Source organism: Psittacula echo, assembly GCF_963264785.1.
Source record: "Psittacula echo genome assembly, chromosome: 13".
In the NCBI taxonomy this organism is placed as follows: domain Eukaryota; kingdom Metazoa; phylum Chordata; class Aves; order Psittaciformes; family Psittacidae; genus Psittacula; species Psittacula echo.
The window spans coordinates 3,173,138-3,197,305 of record NC_137749.1 but is presented as its reverse complement, the minus strand read 5'-3'; the positions used below and the strand labels follow the sequence as shown (position 1 = coordinate 3,197,305).

General features: G+C 43.4%; 1 protein-coding gene across 3 annotated transcripts in view; it reads left to right on the top strand.

Annotated features, from left to right (window-relative positions):
• Window positions 1–1,760: 1,760 nt before the first annotated feature.
• The window catches only part of PITPNM2 (phosphatidylinositol transfer protein membrane associated 2), a 64,897-nt gene continuing 42,489 nt past the window's right edge, over window positions 1,761–24,168 (top strand). For all 3 annotated transcript variants that reach the window (XM_080628945.1, XM_080628944.1, XM_080628946.1), the window contains exons 1-4: window positions 1,761–1,915; window positions 17,233–17,447; window positions 19,039–19,160; window positions 20,818–21,051. In XM_080628945.1, coding sequence (XP_080485071.1) covers window positions 1,838–1,915; window positions 17,233–17,447; window positions 19,039–19,160; window positions 20,818–21,051 — 649 coding nt within the window. In that variant the 5' untranslated portion in view covers window positions 1,761–1,837. The remainder of the gene's footprint in view (window positions 1,916–17,232; window positions 17,448–19,038; window positions 19,161–20,817; window positions 21,052–24,168) is intronic.

Here is a 24,168-nt window from a genome sequence, read left to right as displayed (position 1 = left end):
TGCGGATCTGGGGCCCGTGCTTGAGATCATCCTCTGGTGGTTACTGTTGTTCTTTGCCGTGACACTAATTAAAACCCACCTAATGAGATTATCTCTACCTGTTGTGGAGAATTAGCTTGATGGAGGAAATCCTGCACGTGGGTGTGAATGCACATAGGCATGGCAGTGTCAGGAAGTGCAGTCTTCCCGCAATTATACCAAGGATTGCCATGGCAAAATTACTTTAACCCCCGCACTCACACACAGAGATTGTTCTGACAGCATAAAATGAAACAGAGAATTGAATTTGAGAATAGATTGATGTAGCACCAGAACAATTGCTATTCCAGAAGAGTTGGTCTGGGATGGATTGGCTTTACAGCAGGACTAAGGCAGTGATTGACCCCCTGCACCTGGAATCCTGCATTCAGTTCTGGGCCCTGCATTACAAGAGAGACATTGAGGTGCTGGAGCAGGTCCAGAGAGGGGTTGGTCCGTGACTATGGGCATGTGTTTTAACCTCTCCAAACCTTGTTAAAGGCTGGTGAAGTGCTGTGGAAACCCTGAGTAGTGCTGAGTCCTCTTGAGAGCAGTGGCTTCCTGGTTCCCAGACCGTGCTTTAATCCACAGCTAAGTTGGTTGCTTGTATTCTATTTTTCCTTTCCCAGGTGTAGGGTCTGGGGCTGTGTTCACTCCAGCAGTTGTATCTGAAGACCTCCAATAAGCAGGTACAGCAGAAAGGTAGATTTTGGCAATGAGAAGGACCCAGGCAAGCACTTTGTGTGCCAGGAGAGGTCATCAGATCCTGCTGAGGCTGATTTGGCGTGGTGGTAGACAGCTTTACTCCTTGTGCCCTCTCTTCCTCATCAGTCTTCTTCCTCTCTACCTCCCTTCCTTAATGATTGTATTGTCTTTATCACCAGCCCATTGGGAGCCTTCAGAATATTTGCAAAGTTGCTGCTTTAACTGTTGGTGTAATAAGTGCTGTATTTCCCATATTCTTAAGTAGTAATTCTATTAAGTTGGTTTGAGCTGAGGTATGGTGGGATTTTTGATGTTGCAGTTTGATCTTCAGCTGTATTCTCATGCAGCGGGAGGGCAAAAATGAGTCTGGCATCGACATCGGTGGCAGCAGGATTTTGCCTGTGGAATACTCTGGAGGTGAAAGAGAAAGAATCCTACCAAGACAGTAACCCAGAATAAAGCAGGGAAGAAAAGTACATTTCTGCTGTCTTTATTGTTAGAAATTCAAATTACTTTATTCATCATGGTGTTCCTGAGGACCAAGGAAATCTAATTATTGCCTTTTCTTGCTGCTGAATGAAGGCAAGAAGATAAAACCTGATACCTTTGAGTGGATGCAACTCTGGTGCGTTGCTGACATTGGAGAGATACTTCATTGTCTGGCAACAAGAGTCTGCCTATTCATTTTGAGCTTTTGTCCCATCTCTTCCATGGAGATGCTATTGCATATGAAAGTCTGATTGGTACAGTGGCAGAGGTCAGGAAGGTAATAGCTTTGATGGTATCCCCTGAAGCAAATAAAAATTATACTGAAAGATTCTGCTCAATTTGCTCCCAAGGGGCTGGGAGCACTCCAGGGATTCTCCTTTCTGCTGTTAAGCTTATAGCTATTACAGAAATTAATGTTTGCCTCTTGTTTGCTCTTTTTTTTGTCCTAATAGGAAGGATGTTCTGCAATAAGGATGGAAAATAACTGCTTCTCTCCTTTCCCTCCCCTCCTCCTCTCACTCTGTTTCAGGGAACCTCAATGCATTTCCTTGCCATTGTTTAAGAAGCCTTTACTAAAAACTTCTGGATTGTGTTTCTGAGTGGACAAAGGATTTTTGTATTCAAAATGCTCATAAAGGAATATCGTATTCCTCTGCCCATGAGCGTGGACGAATATCGAATCGCGCAGCTCTACATGATACAGGTCAGTCATGTTTCAGCCCATGTGGATGAGTGCGGGGGAACACGGGGCTTCGTGTGGAAGAGTGGGGGCATTGCTGCAGGATTGGATGTGTTGTATTTGAGGTTTGCTGGGTGCTTTTAAAGGAGCAGGGGGGGAAAGTGATACAAACTTCATGATGTGCCTCCTCTTATCCTTAAATTAGAGCCTCTGTTTGGCCAACCTGAGGAAACAATGGCTTGTGGAAGGATGCACTGAGCCCAAGTGTGTGTGGGTACCTACCTGGAAGTCACCGAGCTATAGGGCTTAAGCAGCTACTGCTTCCCATTCAGACTATGCTTACTGCTCATCCCAGTTCCAGCTGCAAATGAAAGGCTTGGGAAGAAACAGCCTAGTATGAATTTGAGAGGGTAAACCAAAGGCATAGGTTTGAATTTGGGGGGGGGAGTGTGTGTGGTATTTAGATGTAATATTTCTTCACTTATGTACCACTGTGAAATAGATACTAATCAGTTTAGGCATAAAACAGATTATTTTAATAGGCTTCTGAATACTGGTGGGAATTGTTGCTGAATTCCCTGTCTGCAATAAAGCAGTTAATTAAAATGTTGGGGTTTCTGTAACTCAGATCCTCTGCGCCCACATTCTCTTGGTGTTTGAAATCCAAGCAGGAGCATTTATAAAAGGAAGTGAATCTGAAGTGTTATTTCATTGTCCCACGCTTTAAATAAAAGTCAATTTTGCTCATCCAGCAGCACACGCGTCTGATACTGAGTTTGCAGAAGTGCTTTCTGTGGCAGGATGAAGTGATGTAGAAAGATCTACTTCGGCTTAAAACCTAAAATGAGTAAAGGGGAAAAAAACCAAACTCCCTAAACTAAAGGAAAAGCATTTCCCCATTTCATCCCTGACCATCCAACTGTGTTTCTTTAAGGGCTCATGCACTTGGACTTGACTAGTAACACAGTCTGTGGGGTGTGTTTTACAGTAATAACACTGACACAAATGTATCATCTTTGCTTGTTTAACCTAAATGTTGGCATAAATGAGTAAACGTTTTTCTTAGGTGGCTTCGTTTTTGTGTATTTTTCCCTGACACTTCGGTTGCCTTGAACAAAGCAGGTTGATGGAAGCAGTGCGTTAGCTATGCAGAAGCTGTCGGTGAGCAGCAGAGCTTACAGGGGAATGATCTGATTGAGAAGGAGGAGCCCACCTGATTTAATGGAGGATGAGTATTTAACTGGGCAGTGTGAGTTGTGGAGGACTTGATCAGGGGCTGAATTTGCTGTTCACTTTCGGAGTTAAAATACTTCTTTTTGTTTCATTTATGCAGAACACTGGATTCCACTTTGTTCACTTGACAGTGATTTTAGCTGTATCTTAATGTCAAAGGACGTGATAAGCCGTTAGGGTGTCATTCAAGGGGAAGTTCTCTGGCCCAGGAAACTACTTGAGTAATTACCCCTCTGAATGGAGCCATCCAGCCCTGCTCTAATTTTCTCGTGCATTGATATGCAGCAAAGTAAGGTTTCCTCTTAGATCTGGTGTCAAGTCAGGTCTCTGATCTCCCTCAGAGAGTTCCAGGTTAAGCTAGGAACACTGCGTGTAGCCCAAGATCCAGGTGAGCTGGAGAAGTGCATGCCAAGCAATTGACTTGGCTGCATTATGTGTACAAGCAGAGCAAGAGGAAAAGTTTAGCTGTGCTTTATACTGAACATACTAGTCTCAAATTTGAAAAGATGGAATAATAAACCCAGAAAACCCACTTAGGAGTAGAATGTGGAGGTAGCAATCTGCTTCAGCTCTTCCTGAAACTGGTGGAAAGGTTCCTGCTGACTTCAGTGGGAGCTTTCCCTGGGCCATGATTATCAAATGTCTTTTCCTTCGGTTTGATTTAAAAGTGGAGGTTTTGTCTTTGAGGCAGGCACTGGGGCAAGAGCAGTGGGGAGCATAACTTCCATTCTTACCAGAGAATGAAAAAGGGTTTCATGTCTCTGTTTTTCCTGTGAAGCACATAAGGGGGCCAAAGAAAAAGCAAGTTCTGCATGTTGAACCCCCTTAGGGGAACAAGCTGAGAGATCTGTGTAAAGCAGCGGTGTTGAGGCATTTCTGAAGTCTTTTGACTGAAACATGGAACAGAATGATTTCGAGTAGCTCCTGGGGCGAGGAGCGATTCTTAAAAGCAAGAGGTTCGTTTCAAAGGCAGTGGTTGGGTGCGGTGTCATTACTGCTGGAGACACTCGTCAGCCTGGTTGTGTTAAGGCAGTTTTCCAACAGTGTAAAAAGGAGATGTCACAATTACTCCTCAAGGGTTTTTGAGAGCCTTAAGCATGTGCTTGGGAGTTGATCATTGATTTAACATCAAGCTCATGAGTGAGGATTCCCATTAAACTCCAAACCAGTTGGTTTAAAGTTGCTCTTCAAGGAGCAGTCCAATGATTTTCCTAGATTTCAGCATCCTCCAAATGAAAGTTTTCCAAAAGGACCTGTCAGCTGGGGGATGAAGCCCATGGAGTTGCTTTGGGAACCCTTTCTGTGGAAGTAGTGCTGCAAAGCCATGCAGTTAGGGATGTTCCGTCTCAAGCTGCAGTGCTATGGTCATTGTTCAAAGGTGTTTTCATGGAGGTCTTTGCAGTGGAAAGTCCTTTTGTCTCCTTTCAGAAGAGAACAATCCCTCCTTAGAAGTCTTAACAAAAATTTCCACCAGATTTGGTGATCACATCCAGGTAGCAAAGGATCCTTCCATTAAACTGGGACAGGCTGTACTCATATTTACTGTATTTACTGGCTGGAAGGATTAACATTGTGCAGTGTACGATCCAGCTCTCTTGGTTCTCTGCACCACTAGGCAGGCCAGACATGAAATAAATCACTGTGTGCATGCCCATGTTGCTTTGTAATTCCTCTTAAAGTTCCCCAGGCTGCTGTATAAAGTTGTGAAAACTGAGGTGAGTGGCTGCTGCTTTGCATCATTATTATTATTATTATTATTATTATTATTATTATTATTATCATTATTATTATTAATAATAATATTATTTGAGGATGAAGTAAGTTGAGCAACAAATCTCTTAAGTGTTGCTTTCTGCTACCTTCTGAAATGCTATCTACAAAGACAGTGGTTTCAGTACTTTAAGTAGCACTTAAATTCTTCCATAAATAAGTTAATCTTACATTAAAGTGAAGGACTTAATGTACCCTTCACTTGCAGCCCAGCAGATCTGAACTGAATTGGTTTTCTCTATTAAATTTTAGCCTACCAATATCTGTGTTTTCATGGGAAACCTCTCATGCAGTGCTGTCAGTGTCTTCAGGTTGGGAGCCCTTGCTGCATAAGACACACAGCAGTTAGGTCTTAGCTTTTCCATACTGCATCATTAGGTTTTCCATATTGCTTCATAGAAAAAGAGTTTTAGTCTCTTTTTCTATCCAAATTAAGATACCAATCTTCATATCTGAGCTCGGAACCGGTGATCTGTCTTCCTGCTGTGACCTGATGTTATTCTGGTGCATAAAATGGGCAAAATATTTCAGAACAGTGAAATAATTCATTGTACTGCTTTTCTAGACAACAGTTTTGTGGTATAACTCTTTCCTAGGAATCAGTACGCACATTTGAGATCCTGTCCTGCTTCCAAGGGGGAGAGATCTCTGGATATACTTGACCTTGAGAGTCGCCCCTAGGACTGGGAGAGCTGCAGCTTGACCTGAGGAAACTGCAGGCTCCTCTCCTAATGTAAGCAGAAGGCAAGTGGAGATGAGCACTGAAGGGAGTTTCATGAGGCACAAACCATTTATGGAGGGGATGACTGTAAACATCCATAGGGATTTCTTTCTTCCTGCAGGAATGCTGAACCCAGGACTCTGTCCTGGATGTCTTCTCTGTCTCTGCACATCAGTCCCATCAAAAGCACGTGCAATATTTCTGTCTCTGTGAGGGCTTTGAAGCCTGTCATGCACAAAGGATTGGACCATTCTGTGTTATACATTAAGTAGATCTTAGTAAAGAGTCCTCTAATTCTTCCTCTTCTAAGTGAGCTGCACATTTGTGTCTCAATAACTTTCCTTTAACACTTGCTTCCTTTTCTTGTGTGTTCAGGGAACCTACCTTTAGATACACCTCCACTCACCCCAGAAACAGCGCACACTTTCAAGTCTCTATCTTACAGAGGCTTGTATTCCCGGTTCTGAATGCACTTGTCAGAGAGACCAGTGTGCTATTAGCCAAAGGTCAGTCCATTTACCATCTTAATAACATTCATTACCGTGGTTCCATATGCCATAAGATTCCGAGAGACTGTTGCCCTTCTGACCCTTACATAAGATGAGAGAATTCCTCTTGTTATTAGATGTTATTTTTCTATCAGTGTTCATAACTTGCTATCTCTGCTGTAAATAACTCCGGTCCCCATTTTCTCCACCCGGTTTTCTCCAAGTACTTGTGATCTTCCTTCAAGGATGGTGTCCTTTAAAAGTATTCTTCTGGACCTAGCGATTGCCTTTTGAGGATGAAACTTATTTTAAGGTGCTGTGTCATCCTCATAAGCTAATAACACTTAATATGTTATTCAGCACTTCAGGGGTCCATGATTGAAGAAGGATTGGCCCCTGTTTGAGGCAATCTGTTTAAGAGAGCCCATCTGCTCAGCACTGTCTGCTGATCTCGGGCAGGATCCTGGGAATTGAGGGCTCTTCTCATCTTTTAACATGAGCCTCTCTTCTACATTCCCTCAGGGCTTTGTGTTTATTGCCTTCCCTGAAAAATCAGAGCATGTTTCCAGGCGTGATGATGCTGTGATGCTGATGGAGTACCCTGAGTCACTTCCCTCTTTGCCAAAGGATGATGGTTTATCCATCATTTCAGTTTCCAGATCCCTGCATTGTCCTGTCTTCTCCTTCATTTGCATGTAGCTCTCAGGTACCACCTCTGAGAATAGACATAAATGTGTGCTTGGTGGTGGTAATTCTTGAGGCCATGTCCTGATACCTGGGTGCAAAAGCCGTGTCCCTTAAACTGTTAGCTACGCTTGGCAACTGCCAGCAGGCTCAGCAGATGGTGAAAGATTGATTGAGTGGGGGAAAACAAACTAACCCTTCATCTCTGGACACTGAAGAACTGGATGGCTGATTATTTTTGTTTCATTTGCAGATGCCTTGGCCATCTGGACAGATAGACATGTATGCTTTAATTTTAAAGGCAAGTGACACTGCTGACAGCTCCCGAGACCCTGGAATCACAAGTCTAAAAGCAAAAGCCTGGTTGGAAGTTTTTCTGCCAAATTCCATGCTGCAGTATTAAAAAGCTGTGACTTCTGTGTTCTCCTTCCTTTCTTTGGTTTTCGTAACCTTTTCTTTGTGATCATGAGGGCTTGCATCCTTCTGAAAGAAGAGTGAGACACTTAGCTTTGAGAACAAGGGCGGTACCGATACGTTCTGTGCAGTCTGATTTGCACAGGTGACAGTCATGGGTTATCATTTTAGGAAAACAGACAAAAATAGCAAACATCTTCTCTGCATTTACTTCTTTATTTTGAAGTCATTATCCTGGAGCAGTTCTTAACTGGCTGTTACTGGTGAAAACAAGATTGATTTTAGAGTTGTGGACTGTGTTGCCTTGGCAGTTCACATGTGCTCTTTCTCTAGCAAAACTGAGTGAAGCTATAAAGGTTATACCACCACAACAATTAATTCAAACCTCAGACTGGTACTAGTTTGAATCCAGGGTGCAGCACTGATAATCCCACTGAGCTCGTGACTGTCAAAAATCCCTTTTCCTTTTTTATTCCTATGGAAGAAGATTTCTGACGTGTGGACGAAGTCTTGGCTGTTGACACAGATTAGGTTCTCACTTCTTCAAATACCTGAAGGCAAATAATGATTTAAGTATTAGGAAAACCACGAGGATTTCTTTAAGCCAGTCCTCCAATATTGTAGCATACAGCCTATTGTTAGTGAATAATTGCACTGGGTTCCTAAAATCTAAGGGATATAGCCAGAGAATTGATCCAAAACACCCTGAGTTGAAAATTCATCTCTGGCTCACAATACAATAATGAACAACTTGCTTTACCTTGCTTAAGCTGGGGACAGTAATTCTCATAGAGAGTGCCTGTGGAATTGTTAATACAGTGAAAAATCTGTTTAAAGCCAAGGAAGGGAATAATCAAGGGAAGATGAAACACTGAGCTGGAAGTGTAGTAGACGTTTTGAAAGATGGCGCATGTGGGGTAAACAAGTTTGAGGTATCTCCATAATAAAGTGATTCCTAATTCATGTGCCTCTGGCACATCCAGCCCTGGCTCCGTAGGAGTGGAACTTTGTAAGGGTGTCTTTGTAAGACAGAGTGATTAATGAGTGGCCATGGGAATGGTTCTCTTAATGCTGTAAATTTTTTATGGTCCTGCACAATTGATCGTCCCCGAAATGTCCTGGTTTTGTACAAACAGCTTCATTAATATCTAGACCTGATTCTGAATAACGCAGTGCATACAGCATCCGTACAGATTGATGCTGCCCATATTTCTGCTCTGTCTTGTGCGAGTCTGCTGCTGACAACCTGTCCTGCCTTTAACTTTTAGGGCTTTTTCTTAGGGATGTGTTTTACATTACGAGAAAAGCAGCTAAGAGTAATGGTGCTGCAGATGAAGATAACCTGCACTTGTCTGGGTGAGAATTGTCCCTTCTTCAGGGCCTTTTGCATGCTCAGTTTTGCTCTGCTTCTGCTGGCTGAGAGTCTTGCGTTACTTGGGGCTGGAAACCCAGAAGGAGGAGGTTCTTACAGCTGCAAAAAGCTGTGACCCTCACCTCATGCAGCTCCTGGGAGAGTGAAGGGGTGGCAGGAACGGGCCTGTTATCTTCTGGACACTAATGTGCCTCCCATCACAAAGCAGCTCTACACGTGCTGCTCTCTGACAAGAAGATCCTTCATGAGTGACATCTTCATCTTTCTGCTTGTGTGCTTAATATCTCCTTGAAGGTAGAATTACTTAGTGATTGTATAATGGGATAAGCATGCAGCAAAGGTCAGCAATTCCTATGTGATAGTCCCAATTCTTGCTTGGTAAACTTGAGGGAAGAGCCCCGTAATATCCCTGCTGCAGGCAGGGGGATGATCAGATGGCAGCTCCTTGCAGACCTTCCAAACGCAGTGTCAGGCAGGGATGTGAAGGTGGGTCCTTGATCTGTAAAGTGAATGGATGTAGAGGAGACTGTGTTCATGGTCAGCAAAGTTTTAGGTCTCTGTGAAATGATGTTAAATATCTCTATATTGATCGAGCTGCACTCCTTGGCCATCTGATACAGCAGCCTGGAAAGGGGCAGTCTTTTCGTAGTATTATGACCAGGTTTCTGCTAGGATGGGGATTCTTCTGATTTCCCTCTACACTTTACAACTCTCTCTCTCTCATTTTAGGACTCCTTTTGTTTGTTTTCAACTATATGTTAGGAACACTTAAGGCTGGGTTTTATGCTCTGCTGGTGAAGCACCAGTGTTTGAGGGAAGGAGTATTGCCTAGGTGGAATGAAACACTGCACATTGTACACTATTCGGACCTAGAAGGAGGATGTTTACAACGGCTGCTGTTTTGCCTTTATTAATGAAGCCATTGATGAGGAACAGATTTCTTTCCCTTCTCCCTGAGGTTTCAGGTCATTCCAATGTGTACACTGCAGTGAGGCTCGGAGTCAAAGTGCTGTTGTAAAGCCTCATGTTCTGATCGTTATCTTGTTGACTCAAATGAACCTTCCTTTGCTAAAGAAGCATTGACACTGTCCCTTCATGTATTATTTTTCTTTAACAGCATTAATTGGGTTAAAATCATTGTCATGTGTGAAGGAGGTGTGTTGGAGCACAAAGGGCACGTGGAAACCTCTGCTGTGGGCACCATGGTTACTAGTGACATCACTTGCATTGCTGTTAAGAGCAATGATTTGTGTGCAGCGTTCAAGCCTGAGTGAAGATGGCCTAAACTAAACCCGGTAGATTGCTGATGCAGTCCCATCGCCATGGAAATAGATGCTTTGGGTTGAAGCTGCCTGTATTTGTAATGTGGTGCACATGGTGTAAACAGAAACGTGGTCCTGCGGTGTCCACAACTCCTGAAAGGGCAGGAAAAGTGTTACTGGAGAGAGTGGGAAGCCTTGTTGCGTTTGGACTTGGTTCCCTGTTAATGTAGTGCCAACCTAGTTGTGCATAATGAGATACGGAAAGCCTTGCTTTAAGTTAACAAGAACAAAACCCAAAAGCCCTTTACTAGTCCTGCAGTAATTTTGCTGTTGAAGGACTGCCAATCCAACTTGATGTGGATCATTTCTTACTTGTACCTTACAAAGCGCAGGTTCAAAAGTACTATAAAACCCACCCCTGGGGTAACAGGGTTCCTAGCTGCTGGCTACCTTTTACACTGTCTTTCCAATATAACCATTAGGACTGTGCTTAACTCCGGCAAAATCGGAGTGGAGAAGGTTCTACGTCTTTCCTGTTTGAGGACTGTTTTGCTGTATTTCGGTAAAGGTTCCCTACTCAAGCCCAATGGAAGAAGACTGCCACATCATGGTTAGGATGCTGAAATGAAGCTTGAAAGATCTGGGTTCTTGACTTGCCCTGCCAGCAGCTCTGTGTATTCTGGTTACGTTCTCTCCCTTCAGAATAGTGATCTCTTGTTGATTCCATCATCCTTAACGTGAGAGGAGTCAGCTAATCTGAGTGTGGCCTTTGACAGCACGAAGTTGTGTGTGATGTTCCGTTTCAGCTCTCTGCTGCATTAATAACTGCAAGCCTGGTTTTTATGTGTAATTTAATTCATGTAACTTCCTGTTTGCTTTTAGAACATCTTATGCACTGACTAAATTATGTTGGTTTTGATCTGATCAGAAGTTCTCCTTCTTGGCTTCTGTAAGTGGAATAGTGCCATCCCCTCTGCTCCCTTCTTTCACACTAAAAGCTTCTCGCTTAGGTATCACCCTGATTATTGTGATATGATTTTAATTGAGTGTTTCAGGTCTTTGACACACACATTTTTAAAAGATAAAACCAGTAAAAACCAGCTTGGGAAGTAGGACTTTATGGTACTTCCAGGGTAAGATAACATTTTGTTGGCAAAGACCTGATTTTTGGTTACCTGCAGTAAATACTGATCATGAGCATGGTCTATCAGATACCTGTATCAGCAGGCAGAAGGTTACCAGTGGTGAAAGCAGATTGCTCGTAATGAATTAGATGTCAGTTTGAATGCTCAGAAAGGAGTGGTTAACAGATCCCAGAGCTGAGTCATACCACAGCAAGAGGCAGCTGAAGATAGAATGGATACACCCAGGTGCATGCACATCATCACTGTACATGTTATCCATGTACAGAAATCCTGCACGGGAAAATGCATTAAGAATAAACCATGCTTTAGTTTCAGGATCTTTTGGTGTTTTCCAGTATCTCTGTCTCTGGCTTTCTGGTTTTTTAGGTGCTGTTTAATTCTGGCTTGCAGCAGCTATGGCTGAAACTGTGCATCTGTTGTCATGCTGGTTCATTTGTGGTGTTTGAATGCTAGCATCACCACAATGAGCCCAGAGACATGGCTGAGGATAACGGCCTGCTTTGCTTATAACCTCTCCCAGCATTTCTGTAGAAGGCTCAGGTCATCATCTAACTGGTACCTTCTTAGTAATGCAGCTTCTGCTCTTGCACAGTGCCTGCAGGTAGGAGATGATGAGGGCTGGCAGGCTGCTGCCTGTAGCACGTCAAGGAAGGCAGGTGGTGATGGGAAGAAGGCAGCACTTTGAAAAATGAATTAAAGAGTGAAATCTCTGTCAATAATGTCCAGCTGGAGAGAGCTGGGAATATTTTTCCCTTAATGTATGCAAGAGGTTGAAAACAAGTCGTTTATTCCTCTCCAAGCCTAAACTTTGTACCTCAACCTTTACCTTTGTACTTGTTTTCTAAAACTGAATAGAAGAAGGTTTAAAAATGGGTCTGATTAGTGAAACCAGGTCTTAATAACCTCTCCAATGATGGCAGAAGTCATCTATCCTAAGCAGCTTCAGGCATTTTTGTTGTCTGGTGGATCGTGTGAGGCAATTTAGGCTTTCTCTGATTCCCAAAGGACAAGGTCTGTTTCTGGGAACTTAATTGGCATTTGTGGTAGCCTTAATATCCAAACCAATAAAGAAGTAGTAATTGGCCAAAGAGAATGTTTTCTTGGCCTTTCTTGCCACAGCAGCATGAGCAAGTATGTTAGAAGGATCCTCTGGGGATATTTGCTGTCATGTTCTTGCTCAGTGGTTGCATAGATGCCTTTGTTTGCTGTCATCATTAACTGAAACCATCAACCGGTTGTAAACTTCTTGTATCTATATCTGTGTCTAAATGGGATAAAAAAATATCCCAAGACTTCAGTGTTATTTTAATAGCTTTTCCCAGAAGAATTTGTCTGGACTATCAAAAAACCCTGTTGCCAAATGGGAGCTGGAGGGAAGATTTATCTATCCTCATATCTTCTGGTTATTGTTTACAGACAGTGATTTGTGTCTTCGTTATCCATGGACAATGGGTCTACCAAGCATAATGCTGTCAGTCTTCATCATTTGAATAATCTCAAAGCAAAACTCACATGGATCATCGAAGTAGGCCATTGGTACTGTGTAAATATATTGCTGTCATGCGCCAGTAAACTTCATCATGAAGCTAAAGCAAGTCAGCCTTTTGTAATCACTCTCTAACTTACTTAGATTGAGGGGTTGTACTGTAAACAATAATCAGTGGTAAACAAGGTAAGATTATAGCTATAATCTATTTGATAAGCTAGAACAATGCCTGGCTTGCCTATGACCACCGTGCTGCCTACCCTCTCTTCACTGTTCTCTGCAGTACCATTGCACTGCTCAGAGTAGTAAGTTACAATAAAAAACCTCTAAACTTTAGGGGAAACTAAACCCCAGAGCCACTTGCAGTGCTGCAAAACGCTACAAGGCAAGCTTAATTTCCAGAGCCTGACTTCTGTATTTCTCCAGCCAGCCCAATAAGGCACATCTTAGCTGTTTTATCCAGCATTATGCATTCTTGTTGTGGGATTGCTGTTCCTCCAGCAGTAGTGAGACTCCTCAAGTTATGGGGCTTTCTACTGCCATCAGCCATCATTCCTTTACTGAGCTGTACCCACACACAAGTGACATTTAGTCACTTGGTCCCACTCATCTGAGCCAGATGAAGTTTGCTGGACTAAGGCTTTGCAAGATGTGCTCCATGTTGTTAACTGACGGCGAGTCTCATTTCTGACTGGAAAAGGGGATGGAATCTGAGAACTGCTCAACCTGTCTTTGCTAGGGGAAGCCTTTGTTTACAGCCTTTTGTCTCCTGTTGTGAAGGGCAGATGAGAAATGGGGTTAGGCTAGCCCAGTGTTTACATGACGTTTACAGGAATTATTCCTCTATGATTGTTATGGTGAGGTCATGTGCTGTGTCCCATGCTATGCTGCTGTGCCAAGAGATTTATTTTAATAGAAGCCTTTAAGTAACTGGCATTCTTGCTAATCATGGTGCATCTGCTTCTCCGGGTTCCCTGTTATGAGTGATTTAATGCTATTACTTTAGCTGGAAGGGATCTGTGTCACCATCTGTCCTGGAAAGCTATTGATGGGGCTGTGCAGAACATGGAGTGTCATCAGCAGAAGAGAGGGACTTCTAAAGGATGGCTGGATTTCCTGTTGTAATACAATATAAGATGGTTTACTGTGATTACAGCTTAGATAACTTGCATGTAAAGGCTGTTAGCTACTCTTTGATTCTGTTGGGGACTGTTCCTCAGGTATTTATAGACAGAGAAGATACTGTTGTCAGTTAACAGCAAGTAGTAACAACAGGAGTAATCTGCTAAATAAAGCATTTCTCACAGGGGCATAGCTCTATGAGGCTGAAACGTTCAAGACTGACCCTAAAATGCCTGCACAATTGCCCCTCCCAGCAGACAAATACTCTTTGGCGAGGGGTTGCACACACTGCTCAAGCCAAACGCTTTCCTAATCGATGGTTGCTTTTTAATTGTTGTTTACAGACCAGTTCCTTGTAATAAGCTCTCTCCATGCTGTAGCTGAGTCACAATAGACATGAAGAGGCTGTATGGTTGGAAAGCAAATTGCTCTTCACTTCCATAAGTGGTGTACTTTCACGGTACCACTTACACGCAGAGTATTATCCTAGTCTCTCAAGTGTGTGTGGTTGATGTCTTGATTTCTGTTGTCTGAGAAATGCATCTTCTTATTGTCTTTGTGACTGGTTAGTAATTGTACTGTTTACCATCTAACCTGACTTTTTGGTCCTTCCTGACCTCACTGTGGCTTGTTGCCTTCTCAGCAAGGTAAGGATGAGAGCAGGCAGGGCTGGGAAACAGCTTCATGTGGGTTTGTTGTGTGGAGTTTTTCTTTGCTCATACACTCCTTCCCACAAGAAGTTAAATTGTGTTTTGAGTATAAATTGTCCTGACTCACAAGTCCTGGCTCAAAAGATAGGTTGAGATATAAACTTTGCAGCTCTAATGGTTCTGTCATGCAAAGGTGCAGCTCTTATTTCACATTCATCAATTAAATGTTCTTGCTGTTCCTTGTCGTATCTTACGTAGATCATTTGCTTAAAGCTTTCAGCTGGGTGAAAGAGACTGAGGGCTAGAGTTGGTCATCTGGAAAGGCTGAAGGAGGAAGCATGCACTGCTCTCAGAATAGGGTTCATGGTCTCCTACAGGTGCATAGAAGTGAGTAAAATAACCAGAAATGAGAAGTAGGACATGAACTGACTTCCACAGAGAGTCTCAGTTAATTCGGGTTTTTCCCTCCTTCCTTCCCTCACAAAGTGTTGGGCCCATAACACCGTGCCACCCATCACATCTCCCACGATCAGACAGCTCTGAGAAGCTGAGTGTTAGCATTGCCAGGTCATGTAGAAAACCTGCTTGTGGAAGTATTCATGTAAAGAGAAAATTGGCTGATCCTGTGGGTTCAGCAGGGTTCTAGCTGTAGGATGAGAACCCACCTTCATGCGGAGAGATTTGTGTCCAAACTGGCTGAATGAGGGAGCCTGGCTTTACTTTGAATCCTTGTCTTTAGTGTTCTCAAATGGATCAAGTTGGGGAGAAACCTCTTGATCCATCTTCAATCCATCGGGTAACAGAGGAAAAGAGGGGTTTTGGAAGTGTATTAAGCAAGGGTGACATGGCATTGCAGGGTGGGCTTCAATAAAAGGGAACATACTGCAGACCTGCTCCCTGGCTGCTGCTTATCTGTTTAATGGGAGCTGAAGTCAGAATCAGCAGTAAAGGATCTTGAACCTTCAGACTTACGGAAGCGCTGGTCCCTTGCATGGCCCTCTGGAGAGCTTCAAGAGGTGGAGAGCTATAAGAGGAAGGCAAGGCATAAGGCATATCTCAGATGTAGCTCTGACAGGAAGAGTATGACATTGCATTCTGAGAAAGAAAGCCTAGAGGGTATTTTTATCTATTTTCGTATCAACTGTGGCCATTAAATCTTCAGTGTTTTGCTTTTCTGATTCAGTACAAGTGTTTCTAAATCTGGGGACCCAGTTCCGTGTAAGTCCTGCTTGGCACAGCCCTGGGACGTGCTGAGTCCTCTTGGTGCTGTGCATTTCTTTTGCAAAACCTCCTAAATAGGTTTTTATCCCAAATGAGGACTCGCAGATTTGACTGGAATTGCTGGTAACCGTGCAACCTCGAATGGAGTTTTACATCCAGCTGGTGCACGACTCTCCATGTGATAACTTGGCACGAAGAGAACCCGTCTTTCCCCTCGTTATGATTTCCACGTGCTTCTGCCATATAATAAAGCTCTAGATCTCCATAATTTATATCAACTCTTGGGAGCAGATGCTGTGCTATTATTCTGTCTGACACATTCGCTGTGCCTGCTGGGTTCCTGCCTTTGCTGAGACCTTTGAATTAACCAGAGTTTTTGGGTCATCAAGATTATTTAATGTTATTGTCATGAATATTTGCACAGGACTTGGTCAGTGCTTATATAAGAACTGAGAGGCAGTAATTTGTTTTAAGAGGATGTGTGTTTTAATGAAGTGCCAGCTGAATGGTAGAAATCAGCCGTAGAAAATGGAGCTTTTCTTTCGCAGAGCTATTGCAGTTTGTGGGGTGGGCAGAATGACTATTTAGGTTGTCAGTTACTGAGATTTGTTGGTTATGGCTGTTTAAACTTCAAATTGCTTGAAAGCTCTTTAAAAAGAGGGCTGTTTACTTCTAAATAGCTGTGTTGGTTTATCAGCCTGCGCTCAAAAGATGAGAAGCTGATCTCTTGCATCTTATTAATCGTTTTCTGCTAAACCATGTTATCCTTTGTATTGTTTGCATGCCAAAACTGAGGAGCTGTTATTGTGTTCTATTTCGCAGTTGCTTCTTGTATCAAATCCCTTTGATTTGTTCTGAATTTTGAAAGTCCTGTGCTCTCAAATGCAAACAATAAACCCAAAATACTAACAGTGGTAATCTGTTGTTTGGAAATGGAGGAGGTTCCACATCATCCAGTCTGCTGAGATGTGTTAGAAACGAATAAATGTTTGCTTTGCCTCTAGCTCCTCTTAGAAGCACTGAAATCAGTATTTATTATTGAAGGAATTTTTGCCAGCTTTCTCAATGAGGGACGATACTACAAAGAAGCCAAAATCTGGAGGCTGCCAGGGGGTGCTGTGTGCATTCTGGCAAACTTGGGTTGTTTCTTCTAAATATCTTAATTAGCAGAGCATAGCATCCAAGCTGTTCTTGGAGAGCTGCTGCCATGCCAGACCACAAGCAACAAGCCCCCAAGTCCTGGGGGTTTAGGTCGTGAAGCAGTCGTCTGTGCTGTGATGTTGCACCAAGCGTGTGTGTGATCCTTCATGCTGATACCACACCACGAGAGTGTGCCAGGTTGGACAAACTGCCCTTTGCCATGTCATCTGCTCATGCAAAAGGTTTTTGTGCTGTTGGGTGGTTCACAGCTGGAGCCAAGGTTTGGTGTTCTCTGGGGAAGAGCGATGTGTAACCTGTTACAGGAGCTGGAATTGATGTGTCATTAGGTCTCCATTCAAACTGTCTCTTTGTGTCCAAACCCAGTTTCTGTACAGGATCCATAATAAATCAAATCTCTGTTCTTGTGTTGGCCAGAGGAGCTTTTGAGTCTTTTCCTTTATAATCTCTAGGTTTGGTAGTCTTACAGCCAGGGTGCCGCTATAATTATGCTGTCTCTATGAAGCTCTGCTCAAAAGGAGTCCTAGAAACCATCCCCAGCATTCAGGGGCTTTGTAATCTTGGTACTTAAGACGCGCTGAAAGGATTAACTTCCCGATACATTTTCCCTTTCAGAAAAAGAGCAGAGAGGAGACATGTGGGGAAGGCAGTGGAGTGGAGATCCTGGAGAACAGGCCATACGTGGATGGACCTGGAGGCAATGGGCAGTATACGCACAAAGTGTACCACATTGGTATGCACATACCCAGCTGGTTTCGGTCAATATTGCCCAAGGCAGCTCTGCGAGTCGAAGAGGAATCATGGAATGCGTATCCTTATACAAGGACAAGGTAAGCTTAGCAAAATGTCCAGAGCTGTTTCCCTGTTTTAGAGAGAAGATTTGATGTCCCTCTGTGCAGCAGTGGCATTTCTTCCATCTGCAGTAATGTCCTTTAGAGAAAGTGGGCTCGAGTCCTAAATTCTTACACAGTGCTTAATGTCAGGAGTGTGAGTGTTCCCTGGGCTGACTGCGTATGAGTGCTTGAGACTCTTGTGGCTGGTGGCTCTAAAATGTGAGCTGTTTTGTCCATCAAAGCGTGGGAAATCTTGAATGGTTTTTATTTAGGCTTGTATCCTGCACTGCATGTTCTCCTTAACACTGCGGAGATCTGCTAGCTCAGGGAAGTTATAAATGTACATGGTAATGGGACAGTTGTCATGTTGAACACTGTCAAGAAAGACAGGATTCTGTTGCTCAAGGGGGGGAAAGTGTGAGAGGAGAAAGCTTAATAAATAAATTTGGTGCTTCTTTTCTGGGAGCTGTCTTTACTGTCATTTAGCTGGAAGATAACAAACCTACATCTTATGGTTTTCACCCTGAGAAGGGAAGAGAGCCAGAGGCTCTGCAGAGTCCCCTGGGACCTGCTCATTTCAGCTGATTTTGCCTGGAAGGACTTCAGATACCATGCAATAAATAGCATTTATGCCAATTACTGTGGTTTAGAGCATTTGCTCTTTTCTAGGTTTAGAAGCCTCATATTGCTGTCAACTTGCATAATAAAAAGGCTTTTGTGGATATTTTGGGTTTTATCAGGTTTCATAGTTGTGTTTTAGCTGGTCTCTACAAGTAACGTTAGTCTGGGGAAGGGTGAGGAGATAGTGTCTGCATATGGGCAGTTGCTCGTGACTAGATATAATGGAGCTTTCTGACTTTCAAGTGATTAAAGTCCACTTCCAGTCTGCTTTTTATCTATTCTCTTGAAATGCCCATGAGTCAATCAGTTGGCCAGGAAACCTGGCGCTGCAACAGTGCCATAGATTCCAAGCAAGAGCTCTGCTTTCTTCTGGGTAGAGGTGTATTTCCAGGGTGTCTTTGTATTAGTAGCTGTGTCATAAGATAACTTGTTAGTAATATTAGACCCAAAAGTTATCTCTGTGCTGCAAAGTGGTCCTTTAAAAACAATCTGTCCTGCTATACTATCCTGGAGGAGACATTGCAGGGGATCGTCAGTGTCTCAGCAAAGTGACACAGCTTGGTGGTCCCCTGGGGCTTTCTACTTACCTGTTACTGGCTGGGAAGTTATTTCTTGGTCAACGAGGGTGCCCAGTCTGCAGTAGCTGTGTGGGGTTCATTGGTATCTTCTCCCCTGTAATCCATGTAACATCTCATGGGGAGCACACCCCTTTGCTGTGGGCTTGGGGTTATACTAAGCCAGAGCTATTCCAGTGAAGCCACATGTCGGAGGCAAGCTCCTGTCTTAAAGAAGTTATTAAAGAAAATCTCTTTAATCTCTACCATCGGTATTTTAAGCATATCAGAAGTAAAACCTGAGTGAGGGCTGGCTTGGATTTGAGGTTGATTTTGTACATCTTAGGAAAGCGTTTTCTCTGCTTGCCAAGCCAAGCAGGATTTACTCTGAGCTGCATTGTTCTTCCTTTCAGGTACACGTGTCCTTTTGTGGAGAAGTTCTCTATTGATATTGAGACCTACTACAAAACTGATCCAGGAGACCATGTCAACGTGTTCAACCTTTCTCCTGCCGAAAAAAGACAAACCATTCTAGGTGAATAGCCTTTTCCTTTTATGTTTTTCTTTATTCTGCTCTTTTTTTGCTTACTATATCCCATCCATCCCCCCCCTCAACATACATCTGCACCACTGTTGGTGTCAGACTGGGGGGTAGGGTTACGTCAAGTGCAGTGAGGACACCTGAGTTCTCTTCTAGACTTGATGTAAATCACACGGAAATAATTTGAATCCCCATCTGGAAACTGAAGCTGATGCTTTCCTGTCTTATTTGTGCAGTTCCTGAGGGAAGTAAGTCATCTAATGATCTTGGGGATAATAAGTAGAAATAACCTCAGAAGAGGAAAATATTGCTGTATAATGGTGTAGCTCCTTTGCCTATATGAAAATCAGTCCTGTCTGCACTTCTGAAACATGAAGGTGTATTTCATTTATTTCATTTTTGCTTCCTCCCGTTTTAGTCTTGCTCTCATGCAGGTTAACGCTTCAGCTTCACAGCTGTCTTAAAAAGGTTCAGTAAATGGGCTTTACATGTGTAAGGATTTAATGAGAGAGGGTAAAAGGAAACATCTCATGGAAAGGCAGAGAATGGCAAGAGTCAGCTCTTTCTCTCTCTTGCTGTTCATCGTGGCCCATGGCCTGTGGCATTCCCTGGAGACCTGGCTGCATGGCAGTGACAGCCACGCAGGACTAAAAGCATCCCTTGCTCTGAAGCTGCTGAGGCTGGAGAAGTGTTGAGCTCAGGGTGGCTTCTGGCAGTCCTGTGCTGTGCCTGAGCCCTGGGGAATGACATCTAGTGGCTGCTCTGGCTTCTCAAGCACTGTTGATTGCTTGGGACATGGCAGTAACCCCGTGCAGTCCTACTTGAGTGTTAGGTGATTTCAACTTTGATTTGAACTTCAGTTTGACTGTCCTTGTTCCTCAGCCTATCTGATCGGGCTTTCAGTACTGAACAAATAGGTTTGAGTCATGCTGCCTCACTGAGAAGTGTCAGAAGAGCTGTTGTTTCTTGGGAAGTGTGATCCTGCCCTTCAGTCCAAACTTCAGATGCTTTTCCTGAGGTCTGGGGTGGGGGTTGCAGGTCTTTAAACTGTGTTCATTCACTCTGCTCCTATTGCAGTTTCCACTTCTTCATCACTGAAGTGTTAATTAGCACTTAAGTTAAACTTTCTGCCTCCCATAGCACATCTGATCTAGCAGTGGCATGTGAGGAGTTATCAGTAACCTCACTTGATGGACTCCAAAGATAGATGTGCAGCCGCAAATGTCTTTTCCATAACAGGTCTAAGACAGGGCAGGTTTATTTAACCATCTCAGCCGAGACAGAGCTGTAGCACTGTGAGTGATATTAGAAAAGCTGGAAGGTGGAACGTGCAAAAGATCTTTTTGGAGCTGGAAAAATGGAGTGTGCTGATCTGCCAGGGTGCTGGAGATCTGCTGTCACTGTGGGCAAGCACATTGAATAGGAGCAAAGCCTCTGTTTGCTGTAACTGCATGCTAGTTCCTCTGCTAGAGCTGATCACTGCCCAGCAGCAATGTATAAACAATTTAAATATCAGATGTTCAAGTGTAATTAAAACGAAACTAAGTCGCTGCAATGCTTCTGGTGCTTACTGAAGCAGAAAGAACTCCTTAAAAATGGTATTTTGTTCAGGAAAAAGAAATGTCTAACTCTGTTTTTTCTCTTTCTATAGACCCTATCGATATTGTTAAAGATCCTATCCCTCCTCATGAATATAAAGTCGAGGAGGATCCCAAGCTGTATAAATCACTGAAGACCAAAAGAGGCCCCCTCTCAGAAGACTGGATTCAAGAGTACAAGAACAACCCTGGGAAATACCCCATCATGTGTGCATATAAACTGTGTAAAGTCGAGTTCAGATACTGGGGGATGCAGTCGAAAATCGAGCGGTTTATCCATGATGTTGGTGAGCATTTATAGTCTTGTGCAGTTCACTGTCAGCTCCTTAATGTTGTTTCTGACCTGAAACACAAAGGTGAGGTCTGTGCAGTGTCTCATATCCCAAGAGATGGCTGTGAAGAGATTCTTAACTCCTTTGCAGAGCTGTGGGACAGTTCAGAAAAAAACCATGTTATTCTATTACTTGTGGCATGTATGGATCCAAACCACATGTAGCCACTGAAAGGGTTTCAAGTCCTGTGTAGGCAACACCTTGCATTCTCTAAATCTATTATCTAAATGCTTTCTAGATAAGGGTTTGTCTGTTAAATTTTGCCAGATCACTCTCAAAATCTGACAGTTTTCCTTATTTTAAACAAAACCCTGAAGGGCTGCTTGAAGAAAGAAGCTTCACTTCTGAGTCCTGAGTGGTTCCAGAAACCACTCCCTGGAGCATCCCTAGTTTCTAGCTGCCTTGTGACATGACTGGTGTGGCCATGCCTCTCTGTCCCCCACGTTGCAGTGTGCAGGGCTCCCCACTTCACTGTGCTGTGACCCACCATGGGTCACTGACAGCATTCAGTTGTGAGTAAATGCGCTGCTGTGAGACTTCATTCTTGTGCCAATGCTTTTAAGGAGGTATTGTTTGTGTCCCAGAAGTAACTCAGTGGAGACAGTGCAGGTGTGGCAGTGCTGACAGCAGAAAATCTGTAACACAACTGATGTAGTTTCTGAGCCCTGCCACAAGAGACAGGATCTGTGGCCAGGTGGAAAACCCAAAGAATGAGTTAAAAAGTCATCCCCATCTCAGAAAAAGTGCAGAGCTGTGGCTGTCCTCTGGCAAAGAACAGGCCAAAGAAAGGTTGTGTAAAGGATGCCACCTGCTCTCTGTACACAGTAAATCCTCCTACATGACCTCTACAGCTGTCCTTTCTATACACAAATCTTCTTTGAAGTGCCTGATGCTGCCGTATGTAATTTTATAGCTGCTTTCAGTCATGCCATGCTCCTGAGAGCTAATGTGGAAAACACTGATAGAGCAGTGAAGAAAGAATAGTGAGTTCACCACTCTGAATAACCACAGGTTGCTTTCTTAAAGCTCCCTTGGTTTTACTTTACCCACAGATGGAAGTTTTTACCTCTTATAGACTGTGTTACAATTAGCTCTCTGCAATGAGCACCCTTGGTGCTTCGGTGACATGGGTTAACTTAGTGTATACTGCAAAACATGGGGACAGAATAACAACTCCATTGTATCTGTTAAATTAAAAAGAAGCGTGTGACTCTTCAGTTGTTCAGAGGTGTTTGGCATAGATTAAACTGTGGTCCCTTAGAAATGTTCCTTTTGTATTTCATGAAAGATTGCCTGCCATTTTCCTCTTGAGTGAGGCTGTGTGGAGATTCGAGCCAGCTCATTGTCTGCCTTTCAAAAGCCTTTCCACTCTGTTATAATGATGGCAAATACTGTTTTTCAAAGTGGTTAAGACACATAAAACCAGAAAAGTCTTTAAGGCAAGACAAAGTTGAGCGAGTGAAAAATGAAAGCAAAAGCTTTGGATATCTACAGAAGATGTGTAGCTTCCCTGTGCAATGCAATAGCCATGGGAAAGCCATTAGTGAGTTGGAGAAGTGCCATAGCACAGGTACCAAAGCCAGCGAGGTATGAGGATGTTGAAGTTGAAAAGCTGTAGGCTGCAACATGACTGCCCAGGCTTACAGTGCTGATCCAAGTCTTGGGATTCCAACTCATGGCTGAAAGCAGATGGAGAGCTTTGTGCATTGTGCCACCAGCGGCTCTCAGGTGCCAGAGATGTTCTTGGCATTCCCAGACTCTCCTTGGCATTTTCCTCCTGGTTCCTCTGCTCCCAGCTCCTGCAAATTGTTTCTTAGGGAATTAGCACACTCTGTGCAGGGTCACTAAGCCAGCAAGAAAACCAAGGCGGAAACCAAGAGCAGGATCCAGACTCTGCCCAAGGCAGGGAAGCAGTACTTATAGCGCAAACTAAAATTAGCGAATGGGTAGAGTGAAGAACACGTCTGAGTTAAGTGATGGATGGATGGTGATATGGAGAAAGGCTGCTGAGCACATAGGGAGTAACTCTGGGGGGTGGTGTTGAAACATTCTCAGTCTTACTGAATGCAAGAGCCATTTTTTCTGATGACTAATTGGACAGTTACTCAGTGCTGTGACAGCCTAAGACACAGACTGAAATTGTGGGCTATTAGTCTGCTTGGCTGTAATATTTGTATGCTTTTTCACTCCTTTCCCATAGAATTTAAGCTTAATTGGACTGGCACTGCATAATGTTCTGCTCCCACTTGCTTCCTAATGGTGCACGTGGGCTATGGTTCTTTTGTTGTTACACAAGTGTGTTGACTATGTATGGATTATTGATTACATACTGTGGCAAAGTGTGTTCCCATCCCAATAGCCAGAGCTTTGTCTAAGCCACTGTGTCTGAGGCTAAATATGCCCAAACTGTTGCACAGTGATGAAGTGGAAGTGGAGTCAGAAAGCTTTATTGCAGAACTTTTGCTTCACTAAAGCTCTGATGAGAAAGTTCATCAAGAAGGGCACTGCCCATTGGGGCCTGCAGGTGGAGTTTTGTCTTTACAAGGGTAGGCAGGTTGCAGTTAGAAAGATGTGAATGTGACCACAGGCTTTTCTTTGTGTATGGTCTGAGCAAGGGAGGGTAGGGAAGCAAGCAGCTATAACTGCAGGTTGTCTTTGATCGGGTATACTCAGATAACCAGAACTGTACTGACAAGGTGACTGATGGGGTCTGTAGTAGCCATCAGTGAAATAGTGTTGCACAGGGAAAATCAGGCATCCTTTATCTGCCAGGAAATTGTCAGAGTGTGTTAAAAAATGCTTTGGGATGTTACTACTGGGTACGTAGTTGATGGGTATCGTAACAGTTGATTTATATGGATAGTTGAGGGGATTTGGGCAGGATTTGGTGGTGGGATTTTCAATTCGTTTTGGCTTTTTTTGCATCGAGTTTTTGTTACATTTACTGGTTTTACTTCATGTTGAAAACACAAACCCAGAACTATAGACAAAAGCTGTTTAAATTCAGCTAAAGAGTCCTCTCTGTCCTGGTTTGTCTCGTGGTCATTTACACTTCCTTCTGTAAGATTAAGT